This window comes from Charadrius vociferus, unplaced genomic scaffold (assembly GCF_000708025.1).
Source record: "Charadrius vociferus isolate BGI_N301 unplaced genomic scaffold, ASM70802v2 scaffold100, whole genome shotgun sequence".
NCBI classification, from domain to species: domain Eukaryota; kingdom Metazoa; phylum Chordata; class Aves; order Charadriiformes; family Charadriidae; genus Charadrius; species Charadrius vociferus.
Genome location: NW_009646523.1, coordinates 1,752,528 through 1,767,906, shown reverse-complemented (window position 1 = coordinate 1,767,906; position 15,379 = coordinate 1,752,528). Strand labels below are relative to the sequence as shown.

At 37.1% G+C, this 15,379-nt stretch overlaps 1 protein-coding gene across 1 annotated transcript in view; it reads left to right on the top strand.

Moving 5' to 3' along the window:
- Positions 1–1,849: 1,849 nt before the first annotated feature.
- NDFIP2 (Nedd4 family interacting protein 2) overlaps positions 1,850–15,379 on the top strand; it is a gene marked incomplete at its 5' end in the record, with an annotated part of 24,574 nt that continues 11,044 nt past the window's right edge. The window contains 4 exons of the mRNA XM_009885213.1: positions 1,850–2,006; positions 3,447–3,574; positions 7,890–7,949; positions 11,167–11,254. Of these exons, the coding sequence (XP_009883515.1) occupies positions 1,850–2,006; positions 3,447–3,574; positions 7,890–7,949; positions 11,167–11,254 (433 nt within the window). The remainder of the gene's footprint in view (positions 2,007–3,446; positions 3,575–7,889; positions 7,950–11,166; positions 11,255–15,379) is intronic.

Here is a 15,379-nt window from a genome sequence, read left to right as displayed (position 1 = left end):
GCTGTTATCTTTAGTTTTTCATCAGAAAGAAAAGCATGGAATTTGTAACCTGCAGAGCTTGAACGTGAGCCTGCAGTGTGCCCTGGCAGCAAAGAAGGCTATACTGGTATCTTGAGCTGCGCTGGGCAATGCCTCCATTAGGTGGAGGGAGGTGACTTTTTCCCTCTGCTCAGCATTGGTGAGGGCATAGTGCTGTGCCCAGGTCTGGGCTGCCCAGTATGAGAGAGTCATGGAACATGATACTGGAGAGAGTCCAGCAAACGGCCACCAGGATGATGGAGGGACAGGAGCATCTCTCCTGTGAGGAAGGTCTCCGAGACCTGGGACTGTTCAGCCTGGAGCAAAGAAGGCTCAGAAAGGGGTCTCATCAGTGATATAAATACCTGAATGGAAGGTGCAGAGAGAATGGAAGCCAGGCTTTTTTCAGTGGTGCCCAGTGACAGGACCAGAGGCAATGAGCACACACAGAAACCCAGGAGATTCCCAGGTTCCTTCTGAACATCAGGAAACACTCGTTTTAAAATTTTTTATAATGTGAGTGTGACTGGGCTCTGAAGCGGGTTGCCCAGGGAGGTTGTAGAGTCTCCATCCTTGGAGATACTTAGAAGCCATCAGGACAAGGTCCTGGGCAACTGGCTGTAGGTGATTGTGCTTGAGCAAGGGGATTGGACCAGATGGCCTCCAGAGGTCCCTTCCAACCTCAACCATTCTGTGAACTTTAATATACTCTGGATATAAAACAATTTTGGTATGAATGTTACGCTACATAACAAAGAATTTAGCATTCTTTTCTTCTGAGAGTGTGCTTTTTCCAGTAATCCGATTGTACTTTGCCTAATAGGAAATTGATGTAGATGTATTCCTAGTATTTTGTTATTGAATATAAAATAATATTTTTCTGTAGGGAGTTCATAGAAACTACCAATTTGAAGTTCTAGAATTCTTTTTTCAGATGTGTTCAACTTACTAATCTTATTTTCTGTGTTTTAAATACGGTGCTTTGCTAGTTGCCTCCTAGGCATCTTATCTTGTAGTTTACACTAGTGAGAACTAGCACTTCTTTGTTTATTGCTAGTACTCATTCTTCTTAAAGTTTGATTCACATTCAAAACACTGTCAAGTTAGCTAAAATAATCAAAAAATACCTTCTCTAAGAAAAGATACTAGTTTCTGGATCTGAATTCCACGGTTGGAATCAACATGTCCTTTTAAAACTGCATTTTAAAAAAATAAATAACCAAACAAACCAGCACCTTAAAGTTTTATAGGGAAAGGATTCTTTCCAGACTGTAAAGAAAAGCAGAATGTTTTGAAAAGTCTCAGAATTTGTGTGGAGATGCTCTCTGACAAGATGCAAGAGTATAGCAATCCTAGTTATAGAAGTAGAAATTTGTCTTATTTTTTATTTCTTCTAGATTAATACAATAAAAGATAATGTTAGTCACCTGTTGTATTTTAAAATTAGTTCATACATTTTATGAATGTATTTAAGGGGGGGAAAAGTGTAATATTGTTCAAGTACTCATATAATAGAAAGTATTTTATAGTCGGCATTTTCACATGTAGTAAACATCAAAAAAAAATCAGATTTTTAAGACTCTATGAACATCACCGATGAGAAGGAATCCATTTCTGGGGGGTGAGAAGGCGGCAGTTAAGATTATCTTTAGCTGTTTGCTTAAAAGGATTTAACTGGACTACTTAAAGTCCTCACGTGCTGTTTTGTATATAATTTGGCGGTTTGTTGAAAAGTAATCTTCTGTCTTTTTGAAGATGGTTCTGCAAGTACTAGGTTGTCATAGAAAGTACGCCCTGAATGCGTCTGAAATTTGTGTGTCTTTCTTCTAAGCTTCACAATGAGGATGACCCCTCGGAGTCTTCAGCAGCTGAGGAGCCCTCCACGTCTACGGAGACTCTGCAGACCCCCCAGACAGCAGCCTTATCTGAAGCAGATACTTCCCCTCCACCTTACTGTAGCATAGCTGTAGAAGCAGCTGCAACCTCAGGTATTTTTCTTACCTAAGAGCTTGTCAGGGAGGAGAGTGTCTGGATCAGCACTTGGTTCAAAGTGGTACGATGCTGTGGGTTTTTTGTTGTTTGCTTTGGTTTTTTTTTTTCCTACGCACACAATTGCAGTAAAAAACTGTGCTGTCACGCACAGCCCTTTGTCTGGCTTGTTCAGAAGAAGCACTCTTCTAAATTACACTGATTGTGCTAAATTACTAGACTAAGTGGATGTTCATTAATTAGCGTAATAGGTTTTATTTAAGTCTGCATATAGTTAGGTTCCACATTTAATCTACATCTTTGAGTAGTGCTCCATTATTAGACCTCATTAGCAATTTTCATTGCCTCCTTATAAAAAAAAAAAACGCCAAAGTACTGATTTGTCAAAACTCAGACTTCTTAACTGTGTGGCATTGTTTGGTGAAAATATTGCCATGAAAAGATGCATTTTGCTTTAAAACTTCTTATGGAAAGTGACTAATGGGTCTTTTTCTCCATTTATTCACTGCTCCCTTTCTCGTGAGGTTGTGACTTTTCTTTGGAGTATGGGAGGCTTAACAGCAGAAACGTCGAAGTCTCTGTTTAAGCAAAGTTCCTTGGATTTGCATCTCCCATGTGCCAAATAAATATTTTAAAGTAACCTCCAACCTAATTTTTTAGTGTTGATTAAAGAATCAATTTCCTGTCCCTGTCCTTTGAGACAGTGTTTGCAAGTAAATGCATGGCTATGCAGAACTATCCCTATATAGAACATCTTTGTGGTGGTGTGCTGACAAATCTTTTTACCAAGTGACCTGTGCTGACAAGTCTTTACCATGTAAGCAATCTTGTTACAAACTACTGCTGAGTGCAGGAGGAAGCTCAAGGTGTGTTTTAAATAGCTTTTATTCATTTTGTTAGTAATTCTGTTCTATATGATGATGTTTTACTATTTTGCTGTATAATAATGAAGACTGTGGTCCATTTTGATAGGAGGAGCATTTTTAAAAGAATGTGGTGAAATTGAAATCTTGGAAAAACTGATTTTCACGGAACAAGTGGACTTAAGGGACTAATTGATGTTGATAATTAAAAACTTTTTGTTTTAGGTTGTTTCTGTGCATGTCTTTTGTATGATTTGACTAAAAAGCCTTTGGTTGGAATGCCTAGGGATGTAACTCAGCAAATAGGGTATTTTTGTTCATAGATTTGTTGGCTCCTTGCAGCATCTAGGTTAAGGTTTTGTGCCTTGAGTAGCAACTAAAAGCACCGTTCACTATTTTATTTTATAAAAATAAAGTCTTTTTTAAAACTTACAAGAACTTGAAATAGAAATATCATCAATTTCATCCTCTGTTGAAAAAAATAGACTTTAAAGCTCAGTAATTATGCATATGTAAAATCTAATATTCTTGACATCTTTCTGGCTTAAAAATGCATAACCTCTTTATTTTGAACAGAAACACACAATGAATTTTATCCTGTACCACCTCCATACAGTGTAGCTACCTCTCTTCCTACTTATGATGAAGCAGAGAAGGCCAAAGCTGCAGCAATGGCAGCTGCTGCAGCAGAAGTTGCCCAACGAGTAAGTGATACTATTCTGCTTTATTTCATTTTTGTGAAATGTTTTAGGATAATTTAATTATTTATAACAGTTAGGCCCATATTATGGCCTAGTTATTAAAATAATGGTGGGCTGGTGATTTAAATATTTTGGATGCTTAGGTTTTGTATAGATAGTTTAAGTTAGTTGTGAAGTACTATGAAAAGTGTATCATATTCACTCTTTTCTGAGGCATATCTGCTTTCTAAACAGATTTAAAAGCCAAATTTGGCCCTGTTTTAATAGTTTATCCAGTATTTTGTCATCTTTTAATTAGGCATCCACTACTAATGTTACTTTGTAGACTTATTGCTGATATTTAGAGTTTCAAATGGTAAAAAAAAAAAAAATAATTGATGAATAAAGTAGACCTTTAGAGAGGAAGGAGAATTCCAACGGTCTTGAAGGTACAAAACCCCAAATAACATAGATCTTCTTAAAAAGGAAAGGACCCTTTTGTTTGCTTCATGAAAACTTTAATACTGAAGTTCAAAAAAATATTCCAAGCACTTAAAACAAATAAACAAAACCCCATGCTGTGAGTTACCGTAAATGGTAAAGTGATAGGTGTATATTCAGTGTTTATAGTTTTGTGAGGATTGACCTTATAAAGAATACAGTCTTCAAAATAGAAAACGGTTGTCTGCAATTAGTGTTAAATGTTAGTTTTGTAAGCGAAATTCTTCCTTCTTTTCTCCCAAGTTTTGGAAGGTGGAAATTCTGCTGTTTGGTAGTATTGACCATAATATACTCTGCCCAAATTAGGCTTCCAGTGCTTTCACTAAAAATCTCCACCTTGAGATCAAATGTGATTGCATTTGAGATGTATTTAAAATCTTACTGACTGCAGTGTGCTTGTGACTGGGGAAAAAGTACTGCTTGCCCAGTGAGAGGCTGTTCCTCGACTGCTGTGCAGTCATCACAGTGCGCAACGCCCACTGTAAGGTATGCACAGCCAAAGTTAAAGTGGATTTGTGTAACATCGCCAGTGAAGGTGTTACACAAATCTGTTCTACTAAATGCAGCAGGGAACCAGGAATATTTGCATGGTTACCTGCCAAGTTTCTGCTATGAGGTGATGATCCCAAGTTGTAATTTTTTAACTGCTTTAACAGGAGCATGGATTCTACATAGTCTGTCCTTACTGCTTGTCCTATAAGTAAAACTTTTGCTGAAATACTGGTCTGAATGAAACATTCTATCTGAAATTGTAAACCTTTAAACTTACTTGGAACATTAGCAACCTAAATCTTCACTTTTAGGATACCATTACCAGTCTTGTGACACTTCAGACAGGACCTGTGCAACTCTCTTGCACGGTTCTTGTTGCTTTTAACTCTGTATGCGTAGAACCCTATGAGGTGAAAGTTTCGGACATATGAGCAGTCTTCCTTGACCTGAATTTCACAGGGAAAACCTGAGGCCAATTTCAAGGGAAAAAAAAAGCTAAGAAAAAAAACCCACTGTTTTTTTCCATGTCGTTTTAAGCTTTTTTTACTTTGGAGAACTCTTTGTCAGGTCACTGTGGCAGAAACATCTTTTGCCCTTCCTCAGAAAATGTGCCTGGCTTTGGGCCAAATTACAAGTTTTTGAAAAATGAGTTTCCACAGTTAATACACACAGCTTCACATTTTGTAAATGTGTGGAGATTTTCTTGCATGAACAAGTTTAGATTGCTTACAGCTCTGAAGGGGGTGGGACTGCAGGTGTGCTGTTGCCAGAAAACACTCTCAAATGTTCTGTATCAGAGTAGGATTACAAAACTAAAAGTAGATACACCTTATGACTGCTCTTGACTGCTTTTGGTGAAAACACTGGAACTGAGAAATTGGAATTTTTGGTGTGGCCTGAAGTAGTTTTATGATTCTTGGCCTTTGGCTAGAAGGGAAGAGGAAAGCCCATTTGATTCAACTGCAAGGGCATCAGTGGTAGGTGGATGGAAGTAGGACGATGACTCTGAGCTTCTGATGCTCAAGTGTTGTAGAAGTCTGGTTTTGGTTGGGCAGCGAGGTACCTCACTCAAAGTGAACACAGGCAGTGATCAGAGAGGGTAGGCCTCAGTCAAAATGAGACAAGGCATTGGTGAATGGAGAGCAGAGGTATGGAGGGAATAAAGAGAGATTTAAATAAGAAACAGGAGGGAGAAGGATAAAACAAAGGTCAAGAGCACAAGTCTTACGAGGAGCGGCTGAGGGAGCTGGGGTTGTTTAGCCTGGAAAAAAGCAGGCTGAGGGGAGACCTTATTGCTCTCTATGACTGCGTGAAAGGAGGTTGTAGAGAGGTGGGTTTAGGTCTGTCTCCCAAGTGACAGGTGATAGGACAAGAGGAAATGGCCTCAAGTTGCACCAGGAGAGGTTTAGATGGGATAGTAGGAAAAATTTCTTCAGTGAAAGGGTTGTCAAGCATTGGAACAGGCTGCCCAAGGAAGTGGTTTAATTGCCATTCCTGGAGGTATTTAAAAGATCTGCAGATGTGGTGCTGAGGGACACAGTTTAGTGTCTATGCAGTGCTAGATTAACGGTTGGACTTGATGATCTTAAAGGTCTTTTTCCAAACAAAACAATTCTATGATTCTATGAAACTGGACCTGATGGAGAAAGGAGCTCAAGTGGGAAAACATGGTACTGGGAGAGGAGCTGAAGCTGGTGTGTGAGAAAAGAGGAGTAGGGAGGGAGAAGGAATCTGGGGTTAAGAGGCAGGAGAGTAGGATATGATGACAAAGTGAGACATAAACTTTTACATAATTTGCTTTTCCAAAACGGACAGTAGAGCTTGGCATTCAAGAATTAGGTGCTGACACCACAAGAATTTCATTTACGTATCAGTAGGAATACACCATCATTCCCCTAAAGCAGAGATTGACTAAAAAATTGTAGACTTACAGCAGTATTAAAGTAGTATCAGAAGTCTACTCGGTGTACCTAAAAGCCACAGTCCTGCTGACTGCTGAAGATAGCAAATTTGATATAATTTCTACTCAGTTTGCTCCTATTTTTTGGCTTTTTCTTTTTTTTTTCTTTTATGTCTTTTTTTTTTTTTTTTTAAAGCACATGCGTGCAAACACACAAGCTATATTAAAGAAACAGTATTAATGTTGCAAAGTTGGGATTTAGGGAAAAAGTAAGAAATGCTGAAGTTGAGTTCCACTTGTGTAGATGATATTAAAATTATGTACCAACACAGTTTTAATTAATGCCTTTTTAATTAACTTACTACGTGATACTGCCACAAAATCCCTGCCTTATTTAACACCTCTGATGGACTTACACTGGGGTGGACTAAGACTATGTAATAAGACTGTCTTAACCTGGCAGATGACTGGAATAAGAAAAAAAGATCATGTTAGAATGGTGATTTATCATCTTGAGAGGGAAGGATTTTGATCCTTAGCTCTGAATACCCATGGAAGAACAGATAAGTCACTTAAACTTTGCACTACTGGTATGTAATTAATTGTTCTCTCACTTTCACTGTCTTGGAGAACACAAGCAGTGACAGCTGCAGACAGTATCCCACTTGCATATTACACACTTCACGAAACATACACAAATGATACAACACGTAGTTTTTATTTACAGCCTTATGAACTTAGTGTTCTTATCATTGTGAACTCTGCTATGATCTGTCTTCTAGTTTCTTCCTTGTAAAATGAGGATATATTGTCTCACTACAATAATGTGAACGGCTGGAAAACCTGAAATGTCCTTATGTTACCTTGAGTGATACATGAAGTTCATAATTGTTTCATGGTATAGTCCAAAGTGCGCAGTAAAGGCTACAAACCTACTCATTGAGCAAAAGAGAAGAAAATGGTATAAAAAGGCAGCACAATTAATAAACAGCTTTCATATTTTTCCCCTGAATCACGTAGCAATCTTACAGAAAACATTGGTGTAATTGTATTAAAGACTTCATTGTAGGCCATGCATCCACCCATTGTAGGAACAACCTAAACTTAACATTTACTGAAACTTTCAGTACTTATTTTTATAGTTCTTTGTGTAGCTTCTCTTAAAAGAATAGGTTGTGTACAAAGACTTCTATCAAATGCTCCCAGATAGCTCAATGTATCAAAGAAATTGTAGCAGTCCTGTGTCATCAGTAGCAATAGCATTATATACCCTGGCTTTTGATATTTTCCTTTTCAAATTCTCAAGGTCAGCTTTGAAAGGTTAATTTAAATGGGCAAGAATACTGCTAACAGTTAAATGACTTATTTGTATGTTGCAATGAATGGCTTTTACTTAATGCTTTTCAGTTGCATTTGTCTTATGTTTTTCTGTTTTTACATGCTTAGCACGCCCAGTTTAGGGAGTCTAGGAGTCTGTTTGATGAAATATTCCTCAGTCGTCCAGAGGTATGGTATAGTTCTCTCTAGTTTAGACTTTAACTATGAATTTTCCTGCTGGCAAACAAATGCTTCTGGGGTTCATTGTGCATTTTTCCCCCCACCATTAACTTCTCCATATTGTTTTGTATGCTGAAGGTATCATTTATGGGGTTTATTAAGCAATTTGACCCTTTCCTCAGAAGTTTCTCTCTGTACATCCACTGCATTGAGAAGAGTTATATCAGTGTAGTTAACCAAGTGGTTCCTGAAAACTTGGATTCTTTACCTGATTAAAGGTAGCTGTCTTACTATACACCATGCTAGGTTTCAATCTGAAAGAAGTTAACAAGCATTGGGGGTGGGGGGAAAACAGTCTTATTTTTGCAGAATACTACAGAGAGCACTACAGTTTGAGGAGTTAATAGGTTTGACTTCAATAGATGCTGTGTACCATTTGATGTTCTTTTGCTTAGAGAAATTACTGTGTGACATGCCATTTATGTTGATAATATATTTTGCTATTTAGATGTTTCTGTGGTCATAGGAACAGTAAATTTTCTATTTATACAAATCTCAGTGTAGTTAGCAAACAAGAAATATTGTCCATGACCCTTAACATGGCTAAATTTGTCAAAAATCAGTATGAGATACTGAAACAGTATTATATATTTTATGGATTTGTGCGTGGTGTTATCTAACATTCTTCTCATTAAAAAGAAAATATATGTATAAATAAAATATATTATTGATCTCATTGATAAAAATGTCAATATCTAATAGAAGTATTTCTGTGAAATTATGTTTAGTTCTAAGCATCAGCAGGGAGTACAATCATTCTGCAGTGTCCCTTTTCATTCCTCAGTGAATGGTGGCAAACAATTATATTTTGAAGAAAGGCTGGGGCAGTTGACACCAACTAGATCAAATGAGAACACTGTGAAAGACAGTATTAGTGGGGCTTGAGCAGTGGCCAGTTAATGTCTTCTGTCTGCAGGACTGGTCGTAAAACCACGTAATACTAAATGATGTAGATATAGGCTGAACAGGATTTAAGCGCAGGAAATTATTTCACTTCTTAAACATGCTGATAATTTTCATATGCCAATTTTTGGAGACAGTAAATAGAACTCGGCTTAATATAATTCCTTTTTGACATGGAGTGTAATAAATTGCAACTTGTTCACACTTACTACAACAGTGCCTACTTGCAAATGTCTGCTCTTATGTCCCTGTGTTGTATATTGACCTGTGTTTCTCACACGTGTAAGCGTTAGAGAAGCTTTATAGAGAAACTTGCTAAACTTGTTTTTGTAGTTGAGCAAAATTTTCTTTTTCTGAAGCAACATTTTGCATAGAGCATAATTCACTAATTGGTATGGAAATGCCAGTATGAAGTACTGTAGTGAGCAGGCAGTTTAAAAAAAAGTCCAAAAATTATTTTATATAGGGTTTTATAGACCTTCTGAAATTAAAGTTCAAAATAGTTTTTGTTGTCCTGACTTGAAAAAGGAACTTCTGTGGCATACATTTCAGAGATAAGCACATTCAAATGCAGCTCTTTGTTTAATGCATTTTCACCCGCTTCTTTCCCTTCTCCCCCATCAGTCTTGTAGCTGCAGCAAAGTTGAGCTAAATAAACTAATGCATTCATAGTCACTTAAGATGATCATTTAGGGGCATCTGAAATTATGTAGAGTTGAATGACGGCCCCTTAAGACTGTTGTTCAGCTAACTTTTTGTGCTTTCCTTGGAATTGTCTATGTGAATAGCAGTGTTTTTAAAGTAAGTTATCTGATACAGAGTCTTGGTTAATTAATCTGAAATAAAGAGCACAGCTGGAATTTCACAGCCATGTTACCAAGGGTGAAGCTGCCTGCCTTGAGTTGGTACAGTTTGTTCTAGCACATTTTTAACCATAATCACTATACCCTGGTAAATTATTTTGCTGTGTTGACTAAAGGTCAACATGTCAATCACGTGACAGACCCTTAGATCACTGTGGTTGTTTAATGCCCTTTTACTTACGAACTTCATATACGAAATAACATTTGGTACAGCGACTGAATAATGTGTTAGATTTACACTGTTCCAGTAGTGTTTGCTGTGGGTGAAACAGCTAAGTAAATCTTACTTGAACTGATCTCCCTTGATTTCTTTTTTTTTTTTTAATAGGTCATTTCTTATCTCAATCCTAATACCTTATGATTAATTGGAGGAAAAAGTAGGAAAAGAATGTTACTCATGCTTATGTCTAGACCATATTACTGCTGCTACTGATGGCATCGTTTAACTTGTATCATCCTGCATTATTTTGATGTTATTTGTTTAAGTATAAAATTGGTGACTTTAACTGGTTTTACAGTTCTCATCAGGTATTCTTTAGTAAGTGCTGTCATTGTGAAAACTTTTACAGTTGCCAGTCTACAGTTGCAGCAGTTGTTTTACTTGTGCACAGAACTGCATAGGTAAGATCTGCCAAGTTCTGTTGAAAATCAAGTACTGAGAAACAAAACAAACTCATACTTGCAGTATTTTAAGATCTAGGATTTTGACACGATGGGAGAAATTTTTTGGATCGTTTTGACTGATATCTCTGTTAACTTTTGTTTGACTTAAAAGTACTGTGCTCTTTGAGTTCAGAGGACTTTTAAACACTTTTAATGTGTTCGCGCCCTCTGGTGTCCCTAGAGGTTTTCTTTGCTTTGTGTATTTTTCTGTAGGTTACAGGATTGTTAAATTGGTTAGTGCAGTGCTGGTGCATCAGCAATTTATTTTAAGATACTAACCTTATTCTGAAACTTTATATTTTGGGAAGCATTAAAAGACTTTTCTGTTAGGAAAAAAAAAAAAAAAAAGAACATTCTATGTAATGGTTTTGCAAAAAAAATATTTAATAGCTTGTCTGCATATCAAGATAGTTACAGTAAGACAAGAGATTTCTGTTGGTTTTCATTGTCAAAGTACTCATCTGAAATAATTTCTAGCTCCATTTAAGATGAATAGGCAGTATGTACATATCTTCTACAGAAACTTTTCAGTTAAATTTGGGCTCTGTCAATATAAGCAACAAATAAGATTTGGTTTATAGATAAAAAATATTTTTCTTTTAAACTGCCTTGATGTGGACGTGTTACAGAAATGTCAATTTTCTTCTAGCTTTAGAAACATAATTAATACTTTAATCCTACAGATAGTTATTCTAAAGTAAACTTTTCACTAAATTATCACTAACCTGTAAATCCAGGAAGAAGAGTATCCACCACGAGATGATTTCAGTGATGCAGATCAGCTTAGAGTGGGCAATGATGGCATCTTCATGTTGGCATTTTTCAGTAAGTTATCTTGTATCGCAGACCTACTGAAGTATATCTTAATTGTACCTTTTTTTCTGTGGAATATAAAAGATAGCTGTGATAAACTGCATTGATATACTGTAATGAATGGATTTTTTTTTAACCTCTACACAGATATAAACACTTCCTGTTCCAGATGTAGCAAATAACGTTGCACTTTTTTTTTTTTCTGTGGCATCTGTCACAGATAAGGGGACAAAACAAAATCATAGTACATGTTCTGAGGTATAGCAAGGCTGCGCTGTTACCTATGAATTGGGAAATTCTGTCATCTTCTGATTGGACTACCAACTTGAATTCGAGGCTGGGTCACAGAAATCTCACAGTCGATTTTTAAGTAGAAAGAATTTGAGAGAGGTGATGCACCACATAAAAGTTGCTGATGTTAGCATAGTGAACGAAATAGCTGTGGGTGGATTTTTGGAACAAATCCAACAATGCTCACTTTCAGGCTGAACTAACTACTAGCATATAAAAATGTACTGTGTTCAGGTAACATCTGATTGCAACCAGCACTACTGTAGCACTTCTTCAGGTACTGTGTGTGCATACTGTGCATGTCTTATTTTGTACTTATGTACTGCATTGAGCAAAGTTAGATTTAGCCACTGTAAGTTACTTCTATAAAACAAGCTGCTTCTGTTTTGCCAATTGCATATTTCTTTCTAATTTCTGAGGATATTTTCCCTTTCTGAAATAAATGTGTTTGGCAACCTGGGTGGAAGCTTGGTGTTGGGGATGTAGCTGTTCTTTTTAGCATTTATCAGGATGAAAGCTGATTGGATATCTGCTGAAATCTCCTTTATGTCTTTCAACCAAGTTCTCATCTTAGTTTTTTTTTTTTCTTCAATATCTTTTACAGTCTTTTTATTTAACTGTTACACATGCAGGTTATAGAACTTTCATGGCAGTTTTTTTCATATTAGCGTACGATGTACTAGAACAATGTGTTTGCATCTTGAATACCTCACATAGCAAATATATAAATATATATATAGGGTAATGAAGTGAGTTTTGTAGTCTGACCTCTTTCTGTAGTTGGACCATAGAAAGGGTATATATTCTTGGCAAAGGGAACTATGGCTTTATTTTTCTTTTTCCCTTTTTTCCCCTTCCCTATGCGCTAAAACTTTCTGTATTTAACCCATTTAGTTAGGTTCTGTATTGTGTGAACTTGTTCTTGCTTTTAAATCCTGGTTCAGGCCTTCATTAGCACTGCACTTGGAGGTCAAGTGGATTGTTGGCTCTAATATGTTTTAAGTCCCTAAAATCACAGCTGAAAACAAACTTGTTAGCCTGCAGCTAAGAGCACAGTAGTAATAGCAATCCTGCTATGCAGAAGCTGAACTGGAATCAAAGGCTCCAGAAAGGCTTCAATGACACTCACATGCAGTTGGCCAAAACTGCAGGCCCAGAACCTTGTGTGCATCTTCAAGAATGCAGACATTTTCTTGGATAAACCGGCAACTTTCTCTTCAGATAGCTGTTCAGCTGAGACTGACTGCACAGAGCATTACTTTTACACATTTAACAAAATTACTCTGTAGATCGTAGTTTTTCTTGATTATTCTGAGACTGTGTTATTGCCAGCTTTGCCTATGAATGAAATGTATAAAATGAGTGCTTACGCATCGCAAGCTATTTATGCAAGTGTATGCTTAACTGGAATCTGTGTTGGCTGTTATGGATACCAGTTACATATGGAAATGAATAAAGTTTACTTGTTGTTTGTTTTCCTAGTATGAGGAGTTCATAAAAACTCATAACATTTATAGACCTGTAATATTAATTTTCGTTAGTTTTTCCTTAGGGAAATAGGAGAACTAAATGAAAAATTAGTTTAACTTAATAAGGTTAGATCGTAAATAGTGGGTGGTGTATTCCTGTCCCTGTAATACAGAGATAAAAGTCTCCATAAAGTTGATGTAAGAGAGCAGGAATTAAAATGAAATTTACAGCATGGCTATCTTTTGGGGCTTTCTTTAGGGTGGGATATGTTTAAATGCCGCACGTAGAGGTGGCAGATCACAGACAGCCTAAAATAAGTTCTCTCAGTTAAAATGCAGGAGAGCAGTGTCAGGCACTGTGCTCTAGTGAGAGGAGTATGGAAAGCACAGCTTGTTCCAGATGTGCTCTCCCACCTCCTCCTGTGACTGTTACGTACAGCGTTGGTGGAAAGGTCTTAGGGGGGCGGACGTGGGTGGGCTGGCTTTGTCTTAAATATGAGAAGTTAGCTTTTTTAAATTTCATTTTATTCAACTGAAGTATAACAAAATACACTTTTTACTGAGCTTGCCTGCGTATTGCAATCAACTAGTGATACGTAGCTACCATCTAGTGGTAGCTGCCCAAGTTGCATAAAATTGCTGTCTTGAGGCCATCTAGTGGCCAGATCTCTTGGTTTGGATTTTTTGTTTGCATTAGGAGCTTGGTGCACGCAAGTTAGAAACCAGTTTCCTATCTAAGTTGTAAAATGCTGTTCTGTTTAGCGTCACTAAATAGAACGAGACAATATACTTTAAAGAATAAAACTCCTTTGCGTGAACAGGTGCTTTTTTGCTTTAGCACTTGATTCAGAATCTTAGTGGGGAAATTTGGAAAACAACCTATTTTATTTCTAATATGTGGTAAAATCATATGTTTTAAGAAATTGGTGTTGCTCTCGAAATCTGTGATTGTGTTGGTGAGCAAAGAATCTGCTCTCTGTTTGTCAGTTTCTGATTTTGAGGTAAATGAATATATTAGTGAATATATTTGTTTGGCTATTAATGCAGAAGGCAGCAAATTTTACTATCAGACCACTTAATTTTTTTTTATTATGTATTTTTATGTCAGTTGTGCCTTATACAGCATAGTATAAATTTTCCTGAATGCCAGAGGAAGTTAATAGGTGAGTTTCTCAGAGTGATGGGGTTTTTTAATTGTTTAATTTTTTTTTCGCAACAAAAAAAGAGGGATTTCTAAGCTATTTCTTTCCATTTTGAACACAGCTGTAATGCTGATAGAGTAAGTAGCTGTGATGACCCAAAGGGTTTGGTTTTCGTGCTTAATCTGCCTGTAGCTGAGGTCTTTTGAGTCATGTCCGATTCCCTCATCCTGGTTCATTATTTGAAGGAGATTATTTTGGGCAGTAATAAAATGCTTGTATGAGGGTTTTTTTTGTTATATTTAAGGAGTGCTTTAGAAAATTCAACCAGCCTTTTCACCTGTGGGGCCCAGAAGGAATTACAGAGCTCATCTGGATTCTTTGAAAACGCAGAAGAGAGTTTTGGGTTGTCCCTACAACCCAATGTCCCTACAATGAATATTAATTTGAACCTCACAGATGGGTTAATAAGGAGGAAGAAGTGGAGAAAAGTGTTCGATTATACAACCAAAATTCAAGTTCTCACATAGAGATCTCGATTGTTCTTTTTGAACAACACCTGGGCAATGTAAACACTGTGTACCACTCACACTAATAAAATTTCATGGTGTGGAGAAATGTAAACGTACATGTTGTCCCATATGCTATATTGGAACAGATAATAACCATACCAAAATTTTGTAAACTAATGCTTCTACAGTTTTCAAAGCTATTAGATGCTTCAAGCAGTCAATAAACATGCAAGCTGGGATATATACTTGGGGGGTTTCAAGCGGGCACAAGTTGAAAGGCAGAGGTGTTGCGTGAGCTCAGGGTGAGCACAGCCTCTGGTCGTCTGACCCCGGGGAGTGGAACGCATGGTCTAAATTTCTGGTGGGAGAATTCCTCTGTGTGATTTTCGGAGACCTGACTTCTGAATGTCCACATCACGGATGTTATGCAGGTTTCCCTTAGTCATGCAAGAGAAGCTGAGGGAAAGTCATTTGACTGAAATTGCTAATGTTGGAAGGAACTCTTTTGGCCGTGCTTGTTTCCCTCTGATTGTGAGAGGAGCCTGGCTGACCTTCATACACAATCACCTAACTCCTTTCTTTATGCAGAAAGAATTTGACTTACATGGTTTCTCCATGCATGTTGAATGTAACACAGAGTAATTGGAATGAAGAAGCTTCGAGTTGGGCATGAAGAAAAATTTATCGACAAGGGTAATGAAGCAGTGGGAATAAATTGTGTAGGGA